At 43.1% G+C, this 26443-nt stretch overlaps 1 protein-coding gene across 1 annotated transcript in view; it reads left to right on the forward strand.

Moving 5' to 3' along the window:
* Window positions 1–26443, forward strand: part of LOC311241983 (NXPE family member 3-like) — a gene marked incomplete at its 3' end in the record, with an annotated part of 129150 nt that overhangs the window by 46407 nt on the left and 56300 nt on the right. Inside the window, exons 2-4 of the mRNA XM_084330937.1 lie at window positions 9740–9879; window positions 15642–16157; window positions 16731–17032. Coding sequence (XP_084187063.1) covers window positions 9793–9879; window positions 15642–16157; window positions 16731–17032 — 905 coding nt within the window. The 5' untranslated portion in view covers window positions 9740–9792. The remainder of the gene's footprint in view (window positions 1–9739; window positions 9880–15641; window positions 16158–16730; window positions 17033–26443) is intronic.

Genomic DNA, 26443 nt, shown 5'->3' on the forward strand with positions numbered 1-26443 from the left:
TGGGCTGAGCCGCCACGCAGGATAATGACGCCGCGCGCACGCGCGCGCGCACACGCACGCGCGGCCCCGCGCGCATGCGCATATGTTCCCTCGCGCACAATAATACACTTTGTTTGTATAGCCTTTCATACAGAAACTGCAGCTCAAAGTGCTTCACAACAGAATTAAGACAGGCATAAAATGAGCACATAAAGTGCAGACATATAAAATCAGTTTTTCACATTAGGATCTAACATCCCAACAGGCAACCTTGTTTATGGTTTGATTCAGTTTTAATATAAATAATAAAAATAAAGAGAAGATTAATTAATTATCTACTCAGTCCCGAAGTTTGTGATGTAGATATGGAATGTCCCGGGTTGCTGCTGTTTGCAGAGTGTGTTGTTGTCCGGGGGTGAGTGGTGGTGGGTGGGGGGTTGAACAAAGAGTCCCAGACTGGTTGAAGACACCAGCCTATAGCGGCTATTGTTATGATAATGCGAGGTAGCGCCGCAGGTAAACACAACGATCCGAGCCGAGCGCAGCGCGTTCTCGCGAGCGCGTGCATGTGCGTGCACGCGCTTCTGCTCAAATCTTTAATACTCAGTGAGGTACCACTGAGTGGTACCCCGTGCCATGAACAACGCATGCCTGATTATAGTACAGTGGAGAAGTAAAAATAGAATAAAAAGGCAGTGTAAAGAATATACAATATTATTAACTCTAATAATAACACGCCTCGCGGGCTCATTATAATACGAGAGCCGTCGTGGGTCTGCATTGTATAGAGCGGATCCCCCGGCCGTATTCAAGCGCTGGAGCGCTTTGCGATGGATCAAAATTAGATAGGAATCAAATGTATTGTCATCATACAGCACCTATCGCTATATAATGGAATAGACTGTATTAATATAGTAGTAATAATAGTAGTTGGCTAGTTGCGCGCTTCTGGCCACCTCCCGCAGTGCGCGCATACACACATACTGTATACAGTACGTGCAAAATTTGTTGTCAAGAGCTAATCGCACAGGTTGCCTCATCTCATCTGGCTCTGCAAATAGATCTAGAGTCTGAATATCATATATAGCCTGCTGATGATCTCTCTCTCTCTCTCTCTCTCTCTCTCTCTCTCTCTCTCTCTCTCTCTCTCTCTCTCTCTCTCTCTCTCTCAAATCCATTCTGAGAACGGAATGCAGTGCCCGCGACGTGGGTCTTGATTGATTGATTGAAAATTGTATTAACAGATTGCAGAATGGGTACAATACAGTACAGCTCAATACACACAATTGTTAAGGGTATGCAGACCAGAGAAAGACTTTCGTCTTGTTTACATCAGGGTCCCCCATTTCAATTCATCATAACATATGACATACACGACATACAGATAGACAGTACTGCTACATCTATACATTTATGAAACTGGCCCCTGCTCAATCTGGAACAATCTCCAGGGCTGCAGCTGGACCCTATTGGTATCTATCTACCGGCAGTCATCAAAAGCATGTCTGTCACTATAGCCAATTGAAATGCTAGAAATGGTCACGTGGACTGGAAGAACCAATGGAATAGTCCCACCGGGTCGCATGTATATTTTCCTAACGCACTTTCACTTCCGCGTTCGAGATGGAGCGAGTAACAAAATGTGTTAAAAAAAACAAAACAAACATCTTTTGCAACGGGGAAATATAACGCTTCTTTTAATAAACAGGAACCATACTTAAAATACGGGTTTATCGCAACAGGTCGGTGATTCTTGCGTGCCGAGCCGACGTCCTCTCTGCATAATATGTGGCGACAACAACAACAGCAGCGAGGCAATGATGACATTACAACTGTGTTCAAGTTGGCATATAAAGTTCAGATAAAGCATTCAACGGCAATCTGGAATTGGAGGGCGGCGAGTGGATATGTGACATGTTTCAAACATTAGCAGGGTATGGTGAGTCGTGTTTTCATGCATTCTGTCTTCTGATCTGTTCATCACGCGCCGCGGTGATCTGCAACAGATTGATTGATTGATTGATTGAAAAGTTTATTAACAGATTGCAGAATGGGTACAGTACAGTACAGCTCAATACATACAATTGTTAAGGGGATGCAGACCAGAGAAAGACTTTCGTCTTGTTTACATCAGGGTCCCCCATTTTCAATTCATCATAACATATATGACAGACATGACATACAGATAGACAGTACTGCTACATCTATACATTTATGAAACTGGCCCCTGTAAATGTCCTAACACAACCCCCTCCAATGTACAGTAAATTACCAAGTATGGTCTTGTCAATATTCCAATGTACAGTTTTGTTTGTACAGTTGTACAGTGTCCCCCACCCACCCCTCCTACCCAACCTCCCCCCCCCACTCCTACCCAACCTCCCCCCCACCCACCCAACCACCGCCAATGTACAGTCCCCCCCCCCCCCCCCCCACCTACCCAACCTCCTCCGATGTACAGTTTCTACGTCAAATGTATATACTTTTTCTTCTGGACTCTTTCTGTATCACAAACAGTATTGTATTTGCAAATCTGGTATGTCATAAATGTATAGATGTAGCAGTACTGTCTATCTGTATGTCATATATGTCATATATGTTATGATGAATTGAAAATGGGGGACCCTAATGTAAACAAGACGAAAGTCTTTCTCTGGTCTGCATCCCCTTAACAATTGTATGTATTGAGCTGTACTGTACTGTACCCATTCTGCAATCTGTTAATAAAGTTTTCAATCAATCAATCAATCAAAGAGTATAAACAACAGTACAGGAATGAGAAACAGTCTAAATGGGTTTTAACATTTTAGTTTATTTCATGCGGATATGATCTGTAATACCTGATCAGCCCCCCCCCCCTCCCCTCTCGTCAGCGCATGAGATGGAGCGAGTAACAAAATGTGTTAAAAAAAAGCGGGATGGCGCCCTCTGTAGGTCGTTTTTGGTATTTTTAATTTTAATTTTTAATTTTAATTTTTAATTAATACATTTTAAATTTTAAATTCTAAATTCTAAATTCCAAATTCCAAATTTTCAAATTCCAAATTCCAAATTCTAAATTTTAAACTTCAAATTTCAAATTTCAATTTTAATTTTAATTTTTAATTTTAATTTTAATTTTAATTTTAATTTTAATTTTTTATTTTCACATGATGTGCTTTCATACCCCTGAGGAGGTAGAGAATCTAAGTCGTCACATGATGTGTGTCTTCATACCCCTGAGGAGTATGAAGACACGAGGAATCTGAGGATTGTTGAATTGTATGATCACTCACACGTTATTGTGATATTGTAACTGGTATTAAAATGTCTGATGAGATGCGCTGTTTGATGGATTTGAGCAATTGAATGAGCCGTTGACGTCACATTAATGCATTTGAGAAAATGCATTTATCTGTTCAAGCACTGTTATCTGATGATGAACATGTGTCACTGGTATAAACCAAAGGTTAATCAATTCAATGCATATGGATTATGTCCGAAACAGATTAAAACCTGATTAATAGTGAAACTGTATAGCCGGCTCCAAGCCTCTCTGTTATTTCGGGGGTCGCGCCTTGAAAACTGTATTTATATATAAAGTACATGTTACCTAAGCCGAGCGCATACAGTGCATATATCCTCATAAGCATCTATTAATTCTTATCAATAGATACTCTTTGGGCTTGTTTGTATCTACTTATTCTGAAAGAGTTTAACTAATTATTTTCGCTAGCAATAGATCTCATTCGATTATTCATTCCATTAAGCCTACTGCCATCAGGCACATTTAAAGAAATATAATCTGATTGATTGGGGTAATGAGGGATTTAACATTAGCCTATAGATTATGCATTTAACTTGTCGGCGAGGATATTGAGCCGTACTGTATTGTACCCATTCTGCAATATGTTAATAAAGTTTTAAATCAATCAATCAATCAATGCGTTAGAAAATCAGGATTTCTGCGATCGACACCTGCTGTCTTTTCAGCTGAGGCGGCCGCGCGCACTTATCCTCACTCAGTATCAAGTCTGGTTCGAATTAGGGGTGGGAATCACCAGTTTCATCACGATACGATACGATATCGATTCTTTGGGCAACGATACGATATTTTCCGATATCACAAAGTCTGCCACGATACGATACGATACGATTCAGGTGCCTGCGATCGATATGAGACAATATTATATGCCCATTTAACACAATCAGTAAAATTTAAATCAACAACAAAAAAGGCAATGGAAATATCATTTGACATTTTTATTTTGGATCTCTTCCAGACATTTAAATGAAAAACAATCTTTTTTTGTATTTTATTTTTTTATTATTTTTTAAACAAACATATAAACAAACATGACAACACACGATAAGATATACAAGCATTAATTGTCAGGGCACATCCAATGAGATCACATTTTAGTTAGTTGTCTTATATAAGATATACCCCTAATACCTGTTATCTAAAAAACCTACATACATATGCTCCAGCTCGAACCCCCCCCTCCCGGACCCCACCTTGAGAAGTACCTCCACTATCCCTCGCACCTAACCAGACACTACCATTATAAGCTAGCTTTTATTCTCTCCACCACTTCTAACCACATTGACATTTTGGATTCATTGAGACCCAGAATTCTTGCTGTAGATATTTCATGGTAAATTACATCGAGATATGTAAGAAACCAAACTTTACGGCACATTTTTTCCGGTTGAAACCAGCGTGATGCGATCAGCTTTTTGGCTACTGTGATACCCGATAAAACCAATCTCTTTAGCTGTGGATTCACTGCAAACTCAAAAACATCATTCAATAGTAATACCGAGGGGTGTACAGGTATATTCCAAGATACGAGTTTTGATATTTGTTGGGTCACATCTTTCCAGAATGCCTTAACTGGTGAGCAGTCCCAATACATGTGCATAAATGTCCCTTCGTCCCCATTTGTACATTGGGTGCATTTGGAATCTTGTTTAAGCCCCATTCGGCACAGTCTTATAGGAGTCAAGTATGTCCTGTGAATATAGTTAAGATTGATTTGTTGATGATCCGGGTTCCTTGATGTAAGTCGGACATTTGCCCAGGCTCCTTGCCAATCAAAGTCATTTTCCAGGTCTGGTATATCCCTCCTCCAGACAGAGTCTAGTTGGAGGGTTTCATACGAGGACGTTAGTAATTTATGATAAAATTCTGAAACAAAACCTCTCGATGTCTCTCTTGCGTAGAAGAATTTGTGGTATCTGTGGTGTTCAATTGGTCTGTCTAATGGAACACCGTGAGACTTCAAACATAGCTCTAACTGTTTGTGAAAAAGCCATGTGGACTTGGTGAGATTAAATTTTTTGCGTATTTCTTTATCACTACAAAAACCCTGTTTGTTAAAAACATCCCCTAATGAGTGTATGCCTTGCTCTTCCCATATAGGGAATCTTATAGGTCGTTTTCCAATTAAGAGTGCATTGTTATTGAATAAGGGAGTATGATTGTGCCATTTTTGTGGGTTAGGATTTTTTTTTTGTGATTCACGCCATATCCGGATCGCATGAGTAATTATGGGGCCAAATTTCCGTTCACAGTGCTTGATTGGTAGTTTAGTGTATGCTATGTCCTTCAGTCTATGTGGGGCTACTATGTTTTCTTCTAATTTTCTCCAGGATGCTAATGCTTGGGAGTCGAACCATGTTGTCAATGGACTTAATGTGTACGCCTTAAAATATAGGAAAAAATCTGGAAATGCCATGCCACCATCTGCTTTATTTCTCTGTGCGGTGGATCTTTTTATACGTGGTGGTTTGTTATTCCAAATAAATTTGTATGTGGAGGAGTGTAATCTTTTCCAGTAACCCTCTGGAGGGGGTAACGGTATCATTGAACTGAAGAAGTTGATTTTAGGTAGTACATCCATCTTAACTATTGATATCCGTTCTTGTACTGTGTTTTTAAGTTTTGCCCATCTATCAAGGTCGTCTTTGATTTTGTTTTGGATTTTTGTGTAGTTGTGCTTCACCGTTTGTCTTATGGTGGGGAATATTTCCACTCCCAAGCATCTGAAATGTTTTACCATCGGTATCTGTCCTGGGAGGGTTGTATCTTTTTTTGCAGGGGTGTTAAGTGGAAGGAAAGCCGACTTCGGCCAATTTATCTTAAAACCCGATAAATCACCAAAGTCCTCAATCAACTTGAGCAGATGAGGCAATGTGGTGTTGGGGTTTTGCATGAACAATATTACATCGTCCGCATATAAACAAATTTTTTGTTGTGTGCCCTTGATTACGATTGGTTCTATGGATTGGGATTGTCTTATATATTGTGCTAAAGGCTCTAATGATAGATTGAACAGTCCGGGACTAAGAGGACAACCCTGTCTGGCAGAGCGTGATACCGGAAAGATTTTGGAGATGATTGTGCCTGTTGTAATCATGGCCGATGGGTCTTTGTATAATACTTTAATCATATCGATGAATCCTTTTCCTAACCCCATCCTTTCTAGCACTGCCCATAGATACGACCATTCCAGCCTGTCAAAGGCTTTCATAGCATCCAGGGACAGCATCGCCTTAGGTATGGTGTCCTCCTTGTCGGCATCAAGTACGTGCAGTATTCGTCTTATGTTTTCAGTGATCAGGCGGCCTCCTATGAAACCAGTTTGGTCCGGGTGAACTAAAGACGTCATATGCTTTTGTAATCTGATGGCTAATACCTTAGAGTACAGTTTGATATCTGTTCCGAGGAGGCTTAAAGGTCTATAACTACCGCACTCGTTGGGGTCTTTGTCTTTTTTAAGGAGGACTGTTATGAGTGCAATATTGTCATTCTTATGGAAGTTCCCCTCCTTGACTGAGTATAAGATCATATTTAGTAATAAGGGGCCAATTATGTCCCAACAAGAAAGGTACATTTCTGATGGGAAACCGTCTCTTCCAGGAGCCTTACCACTTTTCATTGCGGTTATGGCCTTCTTGAGTTCCTCTAGTGTGATCGGTGTTTCTAACTGTTTAGCGTCATCCTCTGAAAGTTTAGGGAGAATAATTTGATTAAGAAATGTGTCCATTTTGTTTTGATCGAAGGTCGTTTCTGATTTATATAAGTCGGAGTAGAATACTTTGAATGTATCGTTTATTTTTACAGGATCTGTTACAAGTACTTGTTGTGCTCTAATGGTAGTTATATCTGCAAATGTTGCATTAATTCTTAATCGCATGGCTAATAGGTGGCTGGGTTTGGAACCATGGGAGTACTGCTGTTGTCTTGTGCTGCTTATTTGTATTTCCGATTGTTGTCTGTATATGGCATTGATCTCTATTTTTAGTACGTTAACTTGATTTTCTAGTCGAGTTGAGTTGTTGTATTTTAGAGAATTAAATAACGTTGAGTAAAGCGTTTCCAGCTCAGCCAGTTTTGTGCATTGATTCTTGCGCATTTTGGAGGAAAAGCTATCCGTGAAATCTTTGATCATTCCCTTTACCGACATCCATATTATTCTGGGGTCTTGCACCGAGTTTGCATTCTCCCGTTGGAATACTATAAGAGCTTCTTTGAGTTGTGTAATGAATTCCTTGTTATTAAGCAGCAACGAGTTAAATCGGCATCTTTGGGAGGATAGTATACCAAATGTACCTTTAAGGAGTAAATAACAGTGATCTGATAGTGCGTTGGGTATCATTTCCACTTCATAATTATCAAATAGTCTCTGTGATGCAAAGACATAATCTATTCTGGATAGTGTATTATGTCTCGCAGATCGACAAGAGTACTTTCGGGTCGTGGGATTAAGTAATCGCCATAAGTCATTTACACCTGTAATCTTCGACCAATCCTTTAATGCCTTCGATGAATTCTTTTGTTCGCTGGAAAAGGCGAGGTAAGATTTGTCCATCCTTGGGTTCCAGATGGCATTAAAATCCGCTCCTATTATAAATGAGTAATCGGTAATGTCTAACATTGCATTGGTTAGTGTAGTGAAGAAATCTTCTTCGTACAAATTTGGGGCGTATACCGCTATCAACGCTATTTTCCTGTTCTTATGTTCAATCTTAGCTATAGTTATCCGACCTTCTACATCAGACCATACTCCCTTTAGTACAATATTCAACTTACGTTTAACGACTATGGCTACACCCCGAGTTCTCGTACCAATAGAAGAGTGACTGATATTATGGTATGTGTTGTCCGCTAATTTATCTATGTCTTTCCCTAGAATGTGCGTTTCGCTTAGCAGAGCAATGTCCACATGTTCTTTTTTCATCAGTGTGAGCACGCTTTTGCGTTTGTGTTGGTTATTTATTCCCCCGGTGTTCCATATCATTATATTCAAACTAGCCATAGTCTATACATGTTGCATTGTAATTTTTGGTAATGCTTCTAGAGTGCGAGGCAATAATAGATATACATCCCACTAGTGAGGTCCCGTTGAGAGCCGAGCTTAAAAACATACATATATACAAATAAAAATCCCCTACCCTTCCCTCCCACCAAGAGTCGTACAGGATTGTGTTCCATGAACACAACCTTTGCGTATGACTCCCTCCCTTGCACCACCGGATATCCCAGAATGATCCAATTATCCTTAACATTCCTATGTATACCATAGGATCTAACACTCTAAATTCTACCATAAGTAGAATGTCGACTACAATCTATTGTTTTTAATACAAATAAACCTCCTGTTCACTGTTTTCGGTTCGTTTTTCTTTCCCCCCCGATATTAATGTCCTATCACAGCGCTGTATTTTGGCTAGAAAAGGCATATTGGGAGTCAGAAGGTGCAGTACCGGCCAGATCCTGTTAGTGGGGCTATCTCGAGAATGCAGTAACCCCCCCTCCTTCCCAGTCCCTAGTGGACCTCTGCTGCTCTCTCTATCAGCTTAGCTTAGTTAGCTCACGCTAACGCAACGTTAATTTTGGTATTTAACGCGACGTGGGCATAAAGGAATGGCGAGGATGAAAAGCATGTTAGATGCATTTGACCCCTTGTGGGGAAAAAAACAACAGGCACTTATTTCGGGCAAAATAGGCGGACTCTGAAGCAATGCTGTCTAACGTCTACACACGCTGAGCTGTGCTGAGCTACTGTTGTTGTTGCAGCCAGCCGGGCGGATATGCTCACGAGGGGATTTTCAAAATAACAGTATCGCAATATGAATCGATCTTTTTACGTTGCATCGATCCTATTTGATAATTGATAATAGATCGATATATCGATCTGGATCGATGTATTGTCCCACCCCTAGTTCGAATTAACGAGACTGAATCAGCGTTCGAGGAACAGGGAAAGCACGGATTCAAACATCGGGTTAATTGAATCTGGATAATGGGACTTTTGATCGACTTAGTTGAACCAGGTATGTGGAATAGGGCCCAGAGATGTCATGTTGAATGAATGAAAAGTTTATTTTTGAACATGGTATTCTCCATATTTCTCCAAACAACTCACGGTATCTTGTTCCGTCAAACCAAACAATCATAACAACAAATTAAAAAAACATAAAAAAAAGAAAAAAAAGGAATTATAAACAAAAGGTCAAGAGCAATGTGTTTGGTTAGCAGACATGTCCAAAAAAGGAGTAGAGGGAAGCTAAGCTTATTGATGTTGTGTTTATGAAGGGAGGGGATCATGGTTCATGTTTGTCTTTGATGTTTTATGTCATGGATAATTGATCATCTTGAAAAGAAAAAAGAAAATATGATTACAATGAATTGTACGACATGTTAAGTGTTTTTATGCCTAAACAAAACAAAACGTTTACATTACCCTTTAAATTGTTTTTGTGCCAATATCAGAGGGACTGATAACAGTGTGACACGACAACCACTAGGGGGAAGTGGAACGTGAGATGGCAACTAATCATAGAAAGCTGAAGATCTTCCTCCTCCTGGTCCTGGGATGTGCGGTCATTCTGCTACGCATCAACATTCTGGAGGTAAGACCATGGTTATGAGTGGACCTGCTTAAAAAGTGTGCTCTGTTTTACATTTATATCAAATTTAAATAAATATATTTATATAAAATATATATTTTTATTTATATAAAATATATTTATTTATATTATTTCTTTATAACACACATTAACTGCCACGCTTATATCCATCAATGTATGATCACTGCCATCAGTCTAAGCCTATGGAGATGTTCACCTTCTTTGCAGGGCTATAACTTTTTAAATTGTATTGCTAAATTGACATTACTATGGCCCATTCAACATCGATTATCTATCGTTCAGGATGTAGGAACGTTATACTTTTTCATTCATAGATTCATACGAAAATACCGTCTAGAATATAAATGTTTTTATCGTTTTCTGCAGTAATTCCTAGAATGTGAGTTATAGGCATAAACGCATATATAGATTATCAACTGCCGTTTGTTGGCGATACACGCTATATTAAAAATGTCAACTGTACATGATCCTATGACTTATCATGCGCGGATGAACGGGGGGGGGGGGGGTCGTTTATAATTCCGTGATCGTCAGTAAATGCTTTATGTAGTATGGGTGATATATTGATCAGAGCAGTTTGCATTAATAATAATAAACAAACACGCTGAAAATGACGTCAGCGTCCTCTTACCGTTCGCCGATGAGACTGGAGGAAAAAGATCCCACTTATTTGACGGCGATCTTCTAGATCCATTTCCGGTTTGTATAATCATAATAAACGCCCAAATCATATAGATTATTGCGTTATGGCAGCGATCACTACACACGGACGTATGTCTAGAGTTCCGCAACAATATGTGAGTGCCGGACGCATTTGCCAGATGTACGGAGATCTCCAGAGATCTATTTCCGGTTGTAACTCGCTGATCATCCACCAGGCGGCAGTATTGAAGCGTTGCAGAGTTGTGCAGGCTCCCACTGTATCTGTATTCTGAATACCATGGTGAAAAAATGAAATATGATCTCAATAACGCCGTACGCCGTGGAATGGCAGAATTAGCATGACCTTGAAACACTGTACAAGGTTTTTGGCGCAGGATGTGTTAATAAAAGGAAAAAACGAATAATAAATAATACACTTTTTTTTGTATAGCACCTTTCATACAGTAGAAAGTGAGCATTTTGTATAGCACCTTTCATACAGTAGAAAGTGAGCAGAGGCTTCCCAGTAGACGAACAGGAACGAGAAGGTATTCTTTTGTTCTCCAGCAAGACAGAGAGGGAACCAAACGCTTATCTATCGTAATATTGTAAATTAGTCCTGTGTTTGATGAAATAACAGGAAAATACATGTCCTTTCAAATATAACCACTAGATGGCACATGTGAGTCAGTGTAAATTGATTGGTCAATAGGTGTGAAAGAACACTCAGGCCATGTCTGGACGAAACCGATTTTGGTCGTAGTATCAGTCAAAGTATTTGATCGTATGCACCTTTCATCCACACAGAACTGCGTTCTGGCAGCCTGAAGACGCTATTTTCTGAAACCGGCTCCCAGAGTGCGCAATTCTGAAGACGCCCCCCCTTGCGTCATCGTCTTTACAAGCGATACAAGCATTTTCCTGAACCGTTGACGCGATAGCCCACCTCTCCCTTAACCCGCATGTGCAAACTCCCACATCACAACAACAATGGCATCGTACAGAGTAGTTGCGTTCGTGTTACAGAAGCTATTGAGCTTGATCGGGATGATGCAACTGTGTGTGATGCAATACACGATACTAGCTAGAGATTAGCGTCACATAGCTGGCCTTTTTCTGAAAACCCAAGTAGTAGCCAATAGGGGTGTAACGATTCGACCTCACAACGATTAATTTCTATTACGATTATTCAGGCAACGATTCAATGCATCATGAAATCTCTTCATTTGACCACGATTCGATTCGATTAGATTCATTTTCTATTCATTTTCTATCAGTTAATTCCCCAAAAGAAATGTAATACACAATGTGGCTGGGGGAACTGATTCACTCAGCATGAATGGACTATAGGTCAATAAAAGATATTTTTTGTTTTTATTTCGATTATAATCGATTCTAACATTTTCAAATCGATGCAGTTGAATCGTCACATTAGAATCGATGCATTTCGATTAATCGATGCATCGTTACACCCCTAGTAGCCAAGCACATTGTTCCATAGCATACCCCTTCAGTTCATGACAAATCCTCTCTTACCTTGATGATTAACACTTTGGTTGCCTAAGGTTAAATTAATGATATACCATAGATTGCCAGCGCTATTTGTCTATGGAGAAAGTCCCCTTCTTTGCAGGGCTATAACTTTTTAAATTCTATTGCTACATTGCCATTATTAGGGCCCATTCAAAGTCCTATATGTATTGTTCATTGTGTAGCAACGTTAAACCTTTTCATTCACATATTCATAGTAAAGTATGGTCTAATGTATAAGTATGTTTTCATCTCTTTCTGCAGCTTTCTCCAGAACGTGATATATAGCCCCAAATGCATTATATTGATGATGAAATACAGTTTGATGGCAATCAGCGCGATATAAAAAATTCCAACTAGACGTACTTCTAGAAGTTACTACACGTCATCTGATGTTGACCGGATGGGCGAGGGGGCGTTTATAATTCCGTGGGCAGCGTTATACCAATCATCTAATGTGGGTCAAATGTTGATAATATCAGTTATTATCGAAGACGGTAACGTTACACGCTGAAACTCACCCCAGTCTCCGCGCGCCGTTGGGCGATCATCGTCGAGTAGAAATTTTATCATTATGGGATATATTATTACCCGGTCCATCTCCAGCTTGTATAATGGTATATACGTCCAAATCATGTTGTTTATCGAGTTATTGGCAATCGATCGCTATGTAGTGTGACGAGCTAGAGTGCCGGAACCTATCCCGAGTGCCCGGAAGTAATATGGCCGACCAGCAAAACCTCTACTGCGCTTCCTGTTAAGCGGTTGCGCCGATCGGCCACCAGATGGCGCTCCTGAACCGCCAGAGAGCTCAGTGGGTCCTGCTGGTGGATCTCAGGCCAGCGGAGGGACATTATGAATCCGATCGCAGATTTTTGAAATATTGATATAAGGACGCTGTACAGCGTCCCCCGGCAACTTTAGCATGGCCAGGAAAGACGTCTAAAGACGGGTCCCGGCAGTCAAAGTGTTAAAAAGCCTCCATAATTTAGTAAATAGTTTCCCATGGCTGGTATTGAGCTGTAGCCAGCCAGTTAGCGTTGATGCTATCCAATGCTATCAACATTAGCTAAATAGCTAACCAACTAAATACAATAGACAGTGGTATCCTGAGGTAACGTTAAATACAGACAACGTTTGCTAGTCAAAAGGACTGGACACAGGGACAAGTTAAACATCAATCAATTACTTTAATACAACACAGGTAGTTTGAGCCGCGGTCTCTCTCTCTCCACTCCTTTGGAAACTATCGTTACGTTAGCTCAAAGGCACAGCACAGAACAATGATAACACTTCCGGTCAGGGGGTTTCAAAATAAAAGAGAGACGTCTAAAACAGGAAACGCACTTATTTTCTCGAGACAATTTAATTTTTACGGAAACCTTTTTTAAAATGAAAACAAAATGAAAACGAAAAAGATCTAAATCGTTTTCGTCTGGACATGGCCTCACTCTTTTGATGAAATTGTTAAGGTTTGACATGGTGGAATTGGTAGTGGGACCCAAAATGCAGACAGGAGTGAGGAAGCAGGCAGAAAAAGCTGGGTAGTGATAAAGGTAAAGAATCTTTACTTAAACACAAAACTGAACACTACAAACCAAAACACTATAAACAATGAACTTCAACACGAAACAAAACCTCTCAGTTAAAACTGGAAGAGGGAAAAACTAAAGTAGGGAATACACGAATAAACCTAACATAAACTGGTACAAGACTTACTGACGGGGTGAACAAACATGGCATGGCAGGTGGAGTGAATGAACAAGGCATAGCAGGAACAACAAACAGGATACAGCAAACAGGAGACATAGAACAGGTACCGAAGAGTAAACAATGAACGTGCAAGGAAGACAGGGGCAGACTGACATATATACACACAGGTTAATTGACACATGAGGGATGATTGCAAATGAGACACACGTGGGAAAGGGAACAGACTAACAGACTAAAATGACACAAACACAAGACAGACTAAACTCACTGGGAACATAATACACAAGACAAGAACTAACCTAAACCAGACAGGACAACAAGACCAGACAAGGAAACACAAATTAAAGGGGAACTATCTTATAAATGGCCTTTTTGAGTGTTTAGCATTGTTTCCTAGCTATGTGAACTTATATTAATATGATCTATGTCTCAAAATTCTCATATTGGTGCATTCTTCCAATTCCCCTCTCACAATATTCACCCTCACTGAACTGAGTCATCTGAAAATGTGCCTATCTGTGATGTCATAAAGACACCGCTGCATGTTAATGTTGAGATACAAGATGAGCTGCACACAGTGGCACCTGCACCTGCACCTGCACCTGCAGCCCAGGCTCAAAACGGCTCGAGATCTTGAGGTAGAAAAATGCTGTTTTTGAGGACTTGATTAGAAATACAAAACAATGAATAAAAAAAAATATATATTACAGAGGTGTTCCATAGACTCACAGGAATTGTGTAAAAGTGCCCAAATAGTGAAAGAAATAGTAAAATAGTTCCCCTTTAACATAGGACCCGGAGTCGAGGTCTCCCCAGGAGCAGGACCAGGACCCGGAGTCAAGGTCCATGGGAGCAGGAGCAGGAATCGTCTCTGAGGCAGGAAACACCGGCCTGGGGGTTTCCGGCCTGTGGCGTCGGAAACCCCGTCTCGTCCTGGGGGCTCCACGGTAGTCCATGAGAGTTCCCTCCCATGGTGACGCCTGGACCTCAGGAAAAATTCCCTGAAGCTCCGTTCCAGCCGAAGTAGCTGTGCTAACCCTCAAGGCTACGCTAGCTACAAAAGCTGTCCTGTACGTATGGACTGCACTAGCGAAAAGGCAGTCCAAGCAGTCGGGGTCAAGCTAGCAGTGGAGACCTTGCTAGCTGCAGAGGCTACGCTAGCAGTAGATGCTATGCTAACGGATATGAAAGTGCCCCAAATCAGAATTGAAAAGATCTGGGCGGCTGATTGGCGCTCGCCTTCGAGCCCAGCTCTCGGCGTTGCTACCGGCTGGCCGGTCGTTCATACTAACACAATTGGCAAGTGTTAGAGGGTGGGAAAGCCTGTGGGTGGGGATTTGACGTTGTGGACAGCGACTCCTACAGGTCGGTTTGGTGACGCCGGTGTGACGGAAGCAGGAAGTGACGGGGGCAGCGTGAGCCTCCCACACGTTAACTCCTCGCCACTGAGAGTTCGAGCTGCTGCGGTAAAAAGATGCGACAGGCTGCCTCCTCGTGTACCGGAGGGGACACGTGATGCAAGGCTTCTCTCCTCACTACAACCGACCTGTGGGAGGCATAGTCTAGCAACGTTCAAGACAGGGGAGGGAAGAATTGGATATACGAAATTGGGATGGGAGAAAAATAGAAAAATGGGGAGAAAAAGTGGATACAAAAAATATATATATTGAAAAGATCTGATTCCGTGAGATTGGTGTTCACACTGCCATGAAGAAAAAAAAACAGATCACAGAGTCACATATGAGCAAAAACTATTTGGGCCACTTTTGCACACAGTATGAACATCTTTAAATCAGTATGAGCTATTTTTAAACAGGTCACGTTTTGCATCCTCACCTGTTCCTCCTCCATTTTACAAGCTCTTTCAGGATGAAATCCACACAGCCGTCGCCACAACCTCTACCTATGCTCCCGCGCAACCCGCCGCAACCTCTACCTGTGCTCCCGCGCAACCCGCCGCAACCTCTACCTGTGCTCCCGTGCCTCAACCCGCCCACAGAGAATGCAGCTACCGGGGCCAGGAGCCCTCGCTCGAGGAGGATCTGGAGGAGCGCTTTCTCCTCGCTTCCATCGCCTGGCCCGAGGCTCCGGACGTCAAGCCTCAACCCCTGAGCCAGACGAGCGACCCCGCGCACAGCAGCTTCACCCTCCCCCACCCGCCGGAGGGAGGCAGAGGGTGGCATGTCGGGGAGCAGCTGGAGGCCGTCATCCAGATGTTCGACTTCCAGGGGAATCCCAAGCGCTATGGGGGAGACTTCCTCATCGCTCGGCTGCATGACCCGAAGCTGGTGGCGGGTGTGGCGGGGCAGCTGGTGGACCACCTCAACGGGTCCTACTCTGCCTTCTTCCCTTTGCTCTGGGAGGGGAGGGCACAGGTGGGCACATCTCTACCTCGTTTCTGCACATCCCTACCTCGTTTCTGCCCATCCCTACCTCGTTTCTGCACATCCCTACCTCATTTCTGCACATACCTACCTCGTTTCTGCACATCCCTACCTCGTTTCTGCACATCCCTACCTCGTTTCTGCACATCCCTACCTCGTTTCTGCCCATCCCTACTTCGTTTCTGCCCATCCCTACTTCGTTTCTGCACATACCTACCTCGTTTCTGCACATCCCTACCTCGTTTCTGCCCATCCCTACTTCGTTTCTGCCCATCCCTACTTCGTTTCTGCACATACCTACCTCGTTTCTGCACATCCCTACCTGATTTCTGCATTTTAGAAAATTTGCATTTTGTACTTCATTGTTTGCATTTGTACTTTAGTTTGTACTTTAGTTGTATATTGTATATTTTGTATAGTGTTTGGTCTTTATTCTTTTCACTTTTTTTTACTGTATGAAGCACATTCTCAGGAGGCTCATACAGAACCAAGCATTTCACTGTAATGTACACACGTACCTTATATGTGACAAATAAAACACAACTATTGAACCTGAAACTGCAGGTGGAGGTGACCCTGGTCCATCCCAGCGAGGCCGTCTCCGTGCTGAGCAGGCTGACGAGGGAGCAGCCGCACCGGCTCTTCTACAAAAGCCTGTTCCGCTCGGGCTCGCAGAGCGAGAGCACCGACTGCAACGTCTGCCTGCCGCCTGGGCTGCGGCCGCTGTGCAACTTCACGGACCTCCAGCAGGGGGAGCCCTGGTTCTGCTACAGGCCCAAGCGGCTGGACTGCCACACCAGGATCATGCACGGCACCGGAGGCATCGTGCAGAACTTCAGGCCCAAGGAGGACATGCTTTTTAAGAGGTGAATGAACCGAGGGAGAAAGAGAACCGAGGGGGAGAGAGAACCGAGGGGGAGAGAGAACCCAGGGGGAGACAGAACCCAGGGGGAGAGAGAAGTGAGGGGGAGAGAGAATCCAGGGGACCAGCAGGGCTGAGTCATCCGCGAACAGGAACAAGTTGCAGTCACAAGCTGACGACATGTAATTTGCATAAATTAGGAACAGTAGCGGTCCTAGTATGATTCCTTGTGGAACACCACAGCTCACTGTGGGGGGGGGGGGGATAGGGTACCGTTTACCTCCACCATCTGTTCTCTCCCCTCCAGGTAGGATTGCATCCAGCTCACTGATAGACTATCAAAACCAATTGCTTTTAGCTTGTCAATCAGAATGGAGTGATTGACAGTGCCAAAGGCCTTTTGTAGGTCTAGCATGACCATGCCGCAGTATTTGCCCGCGTCCACCTCTTGTTTGATGTGGTCGTTCAAATAGAGAAGGCATGTGTCAGTGGAGTGGGATGTTCTGAAGCCAGTTTGGAATTCGTAGATTCGATTTTTTGCCCGCGAGGTACTTTTCAACCTGTTCGCAGACCATTTTTTCCATGACTTTCGAGATGGAGGTAAGAATAGAAACAGAGCGGTAGTTGCCTGGGTCTAATTTACTGCCTTTTTTGTGCAGGGGGGTCACTCTCGCAGTTTTGAAGTCTTTGGGGACGTGTCCCTGTTTTATGGAGAGGTTTATTATGTGTGATGACTGGGGTGATGGCGGCTGCTGAGTCTCTGAGGAATTTGGAGGGGATATTGTCATGGCCAGTGGCCTTGTTAGGTTGGAAGGCGCTCAGTTTTTTGAGTACCTCATCTGTTGTTACCATTTCAAGTTTGAAATCATTTTTGCGGACCCCTAGGTTTTTGTAGTAGGCTAGGATGTGTTCTACCCCAAAATGCCCTGAGTGGGAGGGTAGTTTATTAACCAGTGTTGTGGCTATGTTTGTAAAAAATATGTTTAGGTATTTGGCCACATCCAGCTTGAGAGTGTTTTCTGTCTTTATGTTTATGTTTGTAAATCCGGTTTTTAGTTTTTTTCTGCAGCCTAGTTGGTTGTTGAGTAATTGTTTGTTTTTATTTTCCTCAGTTTTGTCATTGATGATTTATTTTTTTGTGGATTTGATCATGTTTTTTACATAGTTTCTTAGTCTGTTTCTTTGTATTTTGAGTTCAATCACGTGGGCTTGGAGTTCACTGTTTGAGCTTTTGGTAAGCTTTGTCTGACTTTTATGAAGTTCAGAGCATTTTTTGTCTCTGGTTTTCATAGCGGTCAGTATTTCAGTGTGCATCCATGGCTCAGCGCGATTTTTAACCCTGGTGGTTCTTAGGGGGGCCATGTTGTTAACTATCGTATAAATGGCCTTTTCCAGTGTTTAGCATTGTTTTCTAGCAATGTGGGGTTGTATCAACACTATCTATGTCGCAAATTCAATTTTTTGCGCATTCTTCCAGTTCAGATGAGACAATGTCCTCCCCCACTGAACCAAGCCATTCTGATTTGACTGGTTCGCTGACGTGAATTAGGCACTGATCTGCATATCTCAGCCCCTGGTTGTAGCCACCGCCCACAATCAACAATTCGCTCAACAACGGAGCAGTGGAAATAATGCAAAAGCGGTTTAGACAGACAGACACTTGCACTTCCCCAAAAGAGAGAAAAAGAGAGAGGGAGGGAGAGAGAGAGAGAGGGAGATACAGATAGAGAGAGGGAGAGAGAGAGGCTCATATGGAGCAATCTCTCCTTTGTCTCTCCCCGAGTCCCCCTGCATCACAACTCGAAGCACGCACACACACGCTCTCGGAGCGATCTCTCCTCTCTCTCTCTCCATCTCTCTATCTGTCTCTCCCTTTCTCTCTCTCCCTCTCTATCTCTCTCTCCCTCTCTATCTCTCTCTCCCTCTCTCTCTCTCTCGCTCGTTCTCTCTCTCGTTCTCTCTGTATTAGCACTTGCGTCACGTCAACCTGTTGCAAAATATATTCGTATTCCGATCCGTGCAATAATATTCACTGGGGTATATATTGTCATTTGAAACAAGTTACCAATGCATTGTCCCGTGGGATTATGCCCCCCCCCCCCGCGGCGAAATTAATTAGTCTCCCTCTCTATCTCTCTGTCTGCCAGTGCAGACTGTGGGTGACTGTCATACAGCGCATTGCGAGTATGGGCGGAGCCCAGCCAAAAACAGCTTGGAATCTTGAAGGGTAGAAAATGCTGCTCTACAGAACTTGATTAGAAATACAAAACAATGGAAAAAAAAAAAAGTACAGATGTGTTCCATATACTCACAGGAATGATGTAAAATTGCCCAAATAGTGAAAGAAATAGTAAGATAGTTCCCCTTTAAGTATTGTTGTGAATTTGATTTTGAATCCAAGCCATGTTTCTTCAACTAGTGTACCACTGAGCTCATCTGACCAGTCCAGGCGCTCCAGTTCTTGGTTAAAGGCCTCGCTAGAGTAGGTTTCGAGGTCCCTAGATGTGACTGTTTTGTGACAGCCGGCCTTTTGTTTTAGATTTTTGCGGGTACAGAATATCATATAATGATCGCTTAACCCGCATGCTATAACCCCTTTATTGGAGATCCTGGACTTGTCAGAGGTCAGAATGAGATCAATGGTAGTTTGTGTTGAATCACACACTCTTGTGGGTTGGGTGATTAGCTGGCTGAAGCCGTGCAGATCACAAAACCTACTGAAGGCCTTGAAGACGGGTGCTTCCTTACATTGCATTGGGGGTGTTCCAGTCCCCAATAAGAATTTTGTCTACATCCTCAACTCCAGCTAAGCACCCATCCAGTGTATCATAAAAGCCACTCTGTTCTGGCGGTCTGTAGATTGTGCCGACTAGTACAGATTTAGCCCGTTCTAACAGAATTTCAACCCATACAGTTTCAATTGTCTCATGATTCAGGTCAGTACGGTTAATGAATTTGGTATCTGGTGCCAGTGTATGCCATTGTGTAGTGGGATGTGTGCCTGGTGCCAGTGTATGGCAGCCATTGAGCCTGCGTAGCCCAAGGTTGGGTGCTACCAGTGGTGATGAAGGCGGCAATTTCCACCCTACATTGTGGGGAGCTCTTTGAGTGTCTAGAAAAGCGCTATATAAAATGTAATTAATTGTTGTTGTTATTATTATTATTAGCGCTCAATTCTGATTCATTGCTCAGATATGATCTGATTTATTTTGTTTGGCTGTTCACATCATTAAAAAAAAAAAGTGGCCCGATATCAGATTCCAGTGTGAATTGGTTACTGCTCCTGAACTGACCCGCATGCGCAAATGAACAATAAAGAAGATGGACGTAAAAAAAAAGTAGCATGAAAATCGCATGACTTTTCAGACTGAGGTTGCATTGCAAAAAATCTGACCTGTATCTGATTCAGGACCACATTATGAAAGTGGCCCAAATCAGAATAGAAAAGAACATATTCCATGTGATTTGTGCTGCACACACTGTCGTGAAAAGATCTGATCTGAGTCACATTTTGTGAAAGTCTGATCTGGGATATTTGCACCTGCAGTGTAAAGGACAGTTACACCGCTTTATTGTGTGTCTTTGCATTTGTTCAATATTAAACAGATTTCTCAGTAGTACTCATTTATATATGCCTATAATGTCATGGTTTCTGTGAGGGACAGCTGTCTATTTTTGCTTTATTTCACCTCTCTGTGAGGGATAGCTGGCAATCCCTGTTCCCTGTGGTTAATTGCCTCATGGGTCGGCAGGTGTGTGGGCTTGATTGCACCTGATGCAGTACAGCTGTGCCTATGGCCATGTGGAGTCTATTTAAGTTTGGAGATTGCAGTGTCAACTGCTTTTTCATTTTCCTTGTGCTGGCTATACGTTTGGTCAGGCTCATTATATTTAAGCATTACATCACGCGCAGGAGTGGTTTGTGACCAATAAACCATGCCTAGGGGTGGTCGTTAGGCCCGAGGCGCAGCCGAGGGTCGTTAGACCCCCCTAGGCATGGTTTATTGGTCACAAACCACTCCTGCGCGTGATGTAAAGCTTTTATACAACTGCCAGATTCATCCAACCTTATTTCTATACAATAAACACACATTAATCGAAGATTTATTGAAAAAACCATCCGCCAGAAAAAGTAGTTCCCACAACTACAAAAAAGACAAGTTGCCTCCATGTGGAAGCAGCTTGAAGTGCATCCAACCAAACTAACACATCCAACTGTGTATTATTGGAATGATTGAGAGAAGTTGCCTCATGTGGAAGCAGCTTGAAGTGCATCCAACCAACTAACACATCCAACTGTGTATTATTGGAATGATTGATTGAAAATTGTATTACCAGATGCAGAATGGGTACAATACAGTACGGCTCAATACACACAATTGTTAAGGGAATGCAGACCTACTTTCCATAGAACTTCATTCTTAGATGCTTCTATATAAAGTAGGTAAAACAAATTAAAAGGTTTTCTTTGCCCTATAGGAAAAAAACGTTTTCTTCGCCCTATTTTTTTATTTATTTCTTTTAGCCTAAACTTAACCAGTTGGAAACCAGGGGTACAGTAATAAAATTAGCAATCAACCAATCAATCAATTCAATAGACCATGCTCACTTAAAACAGCGCTGCTTCTCTCTCAGTCTGACTCCCCCGCTGTTGCAGACAGGAGTGTGTGTGTGTGTGTGTGTGTGTGTGTGTGCGTGTGTGTGTGTGTGTGTCACAGTGTGTGTGTGTGTGTGTGTGTGTGTGTGTGTGTGTGTGTGTGTGTATGTGTGTGTGTGTGTTTGTGGGTACGCCAGCGTCGGACAGTGTGAGAGAGAACGCTGCAGTCAGTAGAAAGTAGGAAGGAAGAAATTTAAATCAATCAATTAATCAATCAATCAATCCGCGATTTTTCTTTTGTTCTAGATTGACTCAAGACCCATCAATTACATCATCCAACATTGTTTAAAGGACTAACACATTCCCCTTGACAGAATCGCTTCATATTTAGTCGTTATGGTGCTTTCAACATAACCATTTGTTGTCCGCGATCTTGTTTTCTCCCGGAGTGAGCCGGGGAGTGATATGTGATTCGGTTGTGGGCGGGTCCTGAGCCCAGGACCGTGGATTGTTGCCAATAAAGACGTGTAAATGGCCAATCAGAATCGAGAAATTTGCATGCCGTTGTATAATTAAGTGTAGTGCTGCCCTATTCAGCATTTAGCCTTCTTTTGTAGCCATCTTGTTTTCGGCTACTGGCTTAGTTTACACTTTACTTTATAGAGGCTGAGTCCTTTATGGTAGTGTTTTCTTTTGTTCTTTTGGAACTGTCCGTTGCACATAAACTCCCTTGGTGGAGGTTTATTGTTTTATGTTTTCAATATAAACTCTGGTTTTAGGAGTTGCCTTTGTGGCTTATTTATTCTTTCTACAATACCCCTTTAATGAGTGTTGTCCTGTTTTTTGGACTTTACTTATTTTCTTAAATACTCACTTTGAGGCTTTCACCTGTAAAGGTTGTTTTGTGTTGTGTATTTTCCCCCTTCTCCTAAAACGTCTGCGTAAGCAATTTTGTGGTTATTCGTTTTACGTATAACTTTAAGATGACCTATTATCTGCTCATGACCCACACACACACACCCACAGCCCTCACAGAATGAAAAAGCCATGAATGGGTCAGCGGATAATACTGGTCTCGAACGTGCACTTGCTGCACAGCATCAGGGATTACTTTCACATATGGAAGCTATCAAACAATTACAAGAGCAACAAGCCCTCATGGTGATACAGCGTGGGGAGATGTTTGAAGGGTTGTGCAAGATGGAAGGTTCCATGCGTAATCTGGCTGACAGTATAGCCAATGCACAAGTATCTTCCCAAATATCTCCTAACGTCTCTCAAGTACAACACACAGTACCCCAGCCATTTCCTCGTGAGGCTAAAGTTCAGCTCCCTTCGCGCTTTAGCGGGGAGTCAGGTAAATGCCGTGGTTTTCTGGCACAATGCCAAATAGTGTACAGAGCCCAGCCTTCTCGTTTTCAGTCTGAGGATTCCCGTGTTGCCCTAATTCTATCCCTGTTGGAGGGACCTGCCCTCGATTGGGCTGTTCCACTCATACGGGCTCAGGCTCTAGTTTTAAACGACTCACAGGGACTCATGAATGAGATGGAGATAGTTTTTGATCATGAACTCTACGATAAAGAGGTCGCCATGAAGCTCACGCGCATGCGCCAGGGCGCCAGTAGTGTAGCTGAGTTTTCCATCGCTTTCAGGACACTGGCTGGGGCTACAGGCTGACCACTCATCACTTTGTTCACCAACGCGTTATCTAATCAGGTTAAAGATGCTTTGGCGGTTGTGGGATCTCCAGACAATTTTGACACACTGGTCACTACCGCCATATGCGTTGATAACCGGATCAGAGACCGTGAGCGTGAGAGGCGGGGCCAACTTTTTCGTGTCCCGCTGGAGGAAGTTTCGTCCTTTCCTCCACAACCTTCAGTGGCCAGCTCGTCTGAACCTATGCAGGTGGACAGCACTTCTGTGCGTGACTCCAGGCAGACTGGTTCTCATGTGGATTGGTGCCGCTACTGCAGGAGAAAAGGTCACACGAGGGTGGAGTGTCCGAAACTGAAGGGAAACAGTCAGTCTCGCTAGTGGGCCGAGAGACACTAGTGAGACATCACATCACCTCCTTTCGAACTTTTTTGCCTGTGGTTTTAGGCTGGAACAGGCAGTCTGTTAAGGTTGACGCCTTTTTAGACTCAGGGGCAGTGGACAGTTTCATCGATTCCAGATGGGCTGAGGACTCTAAAATACCTGTACATTCCCTCCATAAGCCCTGTAGTGTCACGGCGCTTGATGGACGGCCATTGGGTACAGGCAGTGTCACCAAAAGAACCAATTATTTATCTATGCGGGTTGCTTATGGGAACCATTCTGAGCGCATTCGATTCTTTTTGGTGGATTCCCCCACGTATCCCATTGTGCTGGGTCATTCTTGGCTTAGTAAACACAAGCCACAGATAAATTGGGGTGAGGAGAGGGACACTGTCATGCAGTGGGGCTCCCAATGTTGTCACCGTTGTTTCCAAATTCCTCCGTCACCCACGAGTTATGATCAGTTTAGTGAGAGCGGTTGTGATCCTGTTGAAGCAGTGGGCGGTCTTGGTTTCCAGAGCCCACTCTCTCAACCATTGCACTCCCAGTCATCTGTCGATCAGGATGGGAGTTTGGAATGGGATCCACAGTTTGATTGGGACTCCCTCGGTGAGAAGGTTCTGGCGGAGAACAGTTTAGACCAGACCTGGGCATTGTACGTACCGGCCCGCGGGATGATTCTGACCGGCCCGCGAAAGATTACATAATAATAAAAAAATAAAAATAAAATTAACTTTTTTTTTTAAACTTTTTTCTTTTCATGTCAACGTTCACACGCACAATATACGCTTACCTAGGATTTGACTTGATTCAACAACAAAGCAGTCGGGGCAAGCCGAACCGGTATCGATTCACAGGTACCAGTACCGTATCGGTTCAAATGTGAACGGTACCCATCCCTACTGAACACACAACTGCAGGGCAAGGGCATTTTTGCTCATGAAATGCATAGCCATGTGAAAGCATTCATGACAAAGTTGCAATTAATTTCAAGGCAACTAGGCAGCAACAATCTCAAACACATGAAAACCCTGAAAGAAGTCAAACCATCAGCTGATCACCGGCACAGGTACTCATCCATGTTGGGAGCACTGCATGATGAATTTTCAAGGCGTTTTCAAGATTTCAAAAAGGTTGAGGATGAAATGCAGCTGGTTTCCTCTCCCTTTACCTGCAGTGTTGATAGTTGTTCAGGTTGAACTCATTGACCTGCAGTCTGATTCACTACTGAAAGAGCACTTTAAGTCAGCATCACTGCTAGAGTTCTACTCTGCTCTCAAGGAGGAGAACTTTCCAAACATGAGGAGACATGCTCAGAAGATGTTGGTTCTCTTTGGATCCACCTACATATGTGAACAGACATTCTCAGTCATGACGTTTACCAAGTCCAGGTACAGATCCTCTCTCACTGATGAACATCTGGCAGCTGTGCTTCGCATCTCCACCTCAGACATGCAACCTGACTTTGATGGACTTGTTAAAGCTCAACAGAGACTGGATTTCTCACACTGAAAAAATGAAAAAAAAGAACTGAAGAACACTAAAATGTGGAAATATAACAAGTGAAATGGGACACTTGATATATTTTTTTCTTTTTTTTTGCACAGTTCTGAAAACATTAAATGTTTAACACTTTGACTACCATGAAACGTCTTTTCACGTCATTGCTGGCCATGCTCAAGTTGCCGGGGGACGCTGTACAGCGTCCTTATATCAATATTTCAAAAATCTGCGATCGGATTCATATGTCCCCTCCGCTGGCCTGAGATCCACCAGCAGGACCCACTGAGCTCTCTGGCGGTTCAGGAGCGCCATCTGGTGGCCGATCGGCGCAATCGCCAAACAGGATGTTGAATAGAGGTTGTCCTAGACGACCGTAGTACTTCCGGCGCTCGCTATAGGTCCCGCGACTCTGGCTCGTCACACTACACAGTGATCGATTGCCAATAACTCGATAAACAACATGATTTGGACGTATATACCATTATACAAGCTGGAGATGGACCGGGTAAATTTACATCCCATAATGATAAGATTTCAACTCGACGATGATCGCCCAACGGCGCGCGGAGACTGGGGTGAGTTTCAGCGTGTAACGTTACCGTCTTCGATACTAACTAGGGGTGGGACGATACATCGATCCAGATCGATATATCGATCTAATTTCAAATATCAAGTAGGATCGATGCCACGTAAAACGATCGATCATTATCGATTCATTTTCCTGTTGCGCCGCGCGCAAGTCTCATCTAGAAACCGAAAGCGCCGGCAGGCAGCTGGATTCGCGCGAGATCGTCACGTGAAACGGGAAATCAAACCACCAACACAACAGTCAACAGCAGCTGCAGGATGGCTAACAACCAAAACATTGACGGTGAGGATATTATCTCTCCTAAAGGAAACAAATCAGCGGTCTGGACATACTTTGGGTTTCGGATGAAAGACGGGACAACAGACAAATCGAATGCCGTCTGCAAACAATGTAAAGTAGAGATACGTTACTCGGGAAACACGACAAACCTTGCTGTGCACCTCAAGAAGAAGCATGGCATTGATCCCCATGCCGCCGCTAGTGCGTCAGAGGCTGCGAAGTCAACAACAACACCAGTCTTGACAAGTTTCTTTCCGCAGAAACTGAATCACAACTCTAAAAGAGCGATGAGTATCACGGCTGCAATTACAAATTTCATTTGCAAAGACATGAGGCCGTACAGCGTTGTTGAAAACGACGGCTTTCGTGATCTACTCCATACTCTGGAGCCGCGATATACAATTCCA

The sequence above is a fragment of the Notolepis coatsorum genome (assembly GCF_963971535.1).
Source record: "Notolepis coatsorum genome assembly, chromosome: 15".
Lineage (NCBI taxonomy): Eukaryota > Metazoa > Chordata > Actinopteri > Aulopiformes > Paralepididae > Notolepis > Notolepis coatsorum.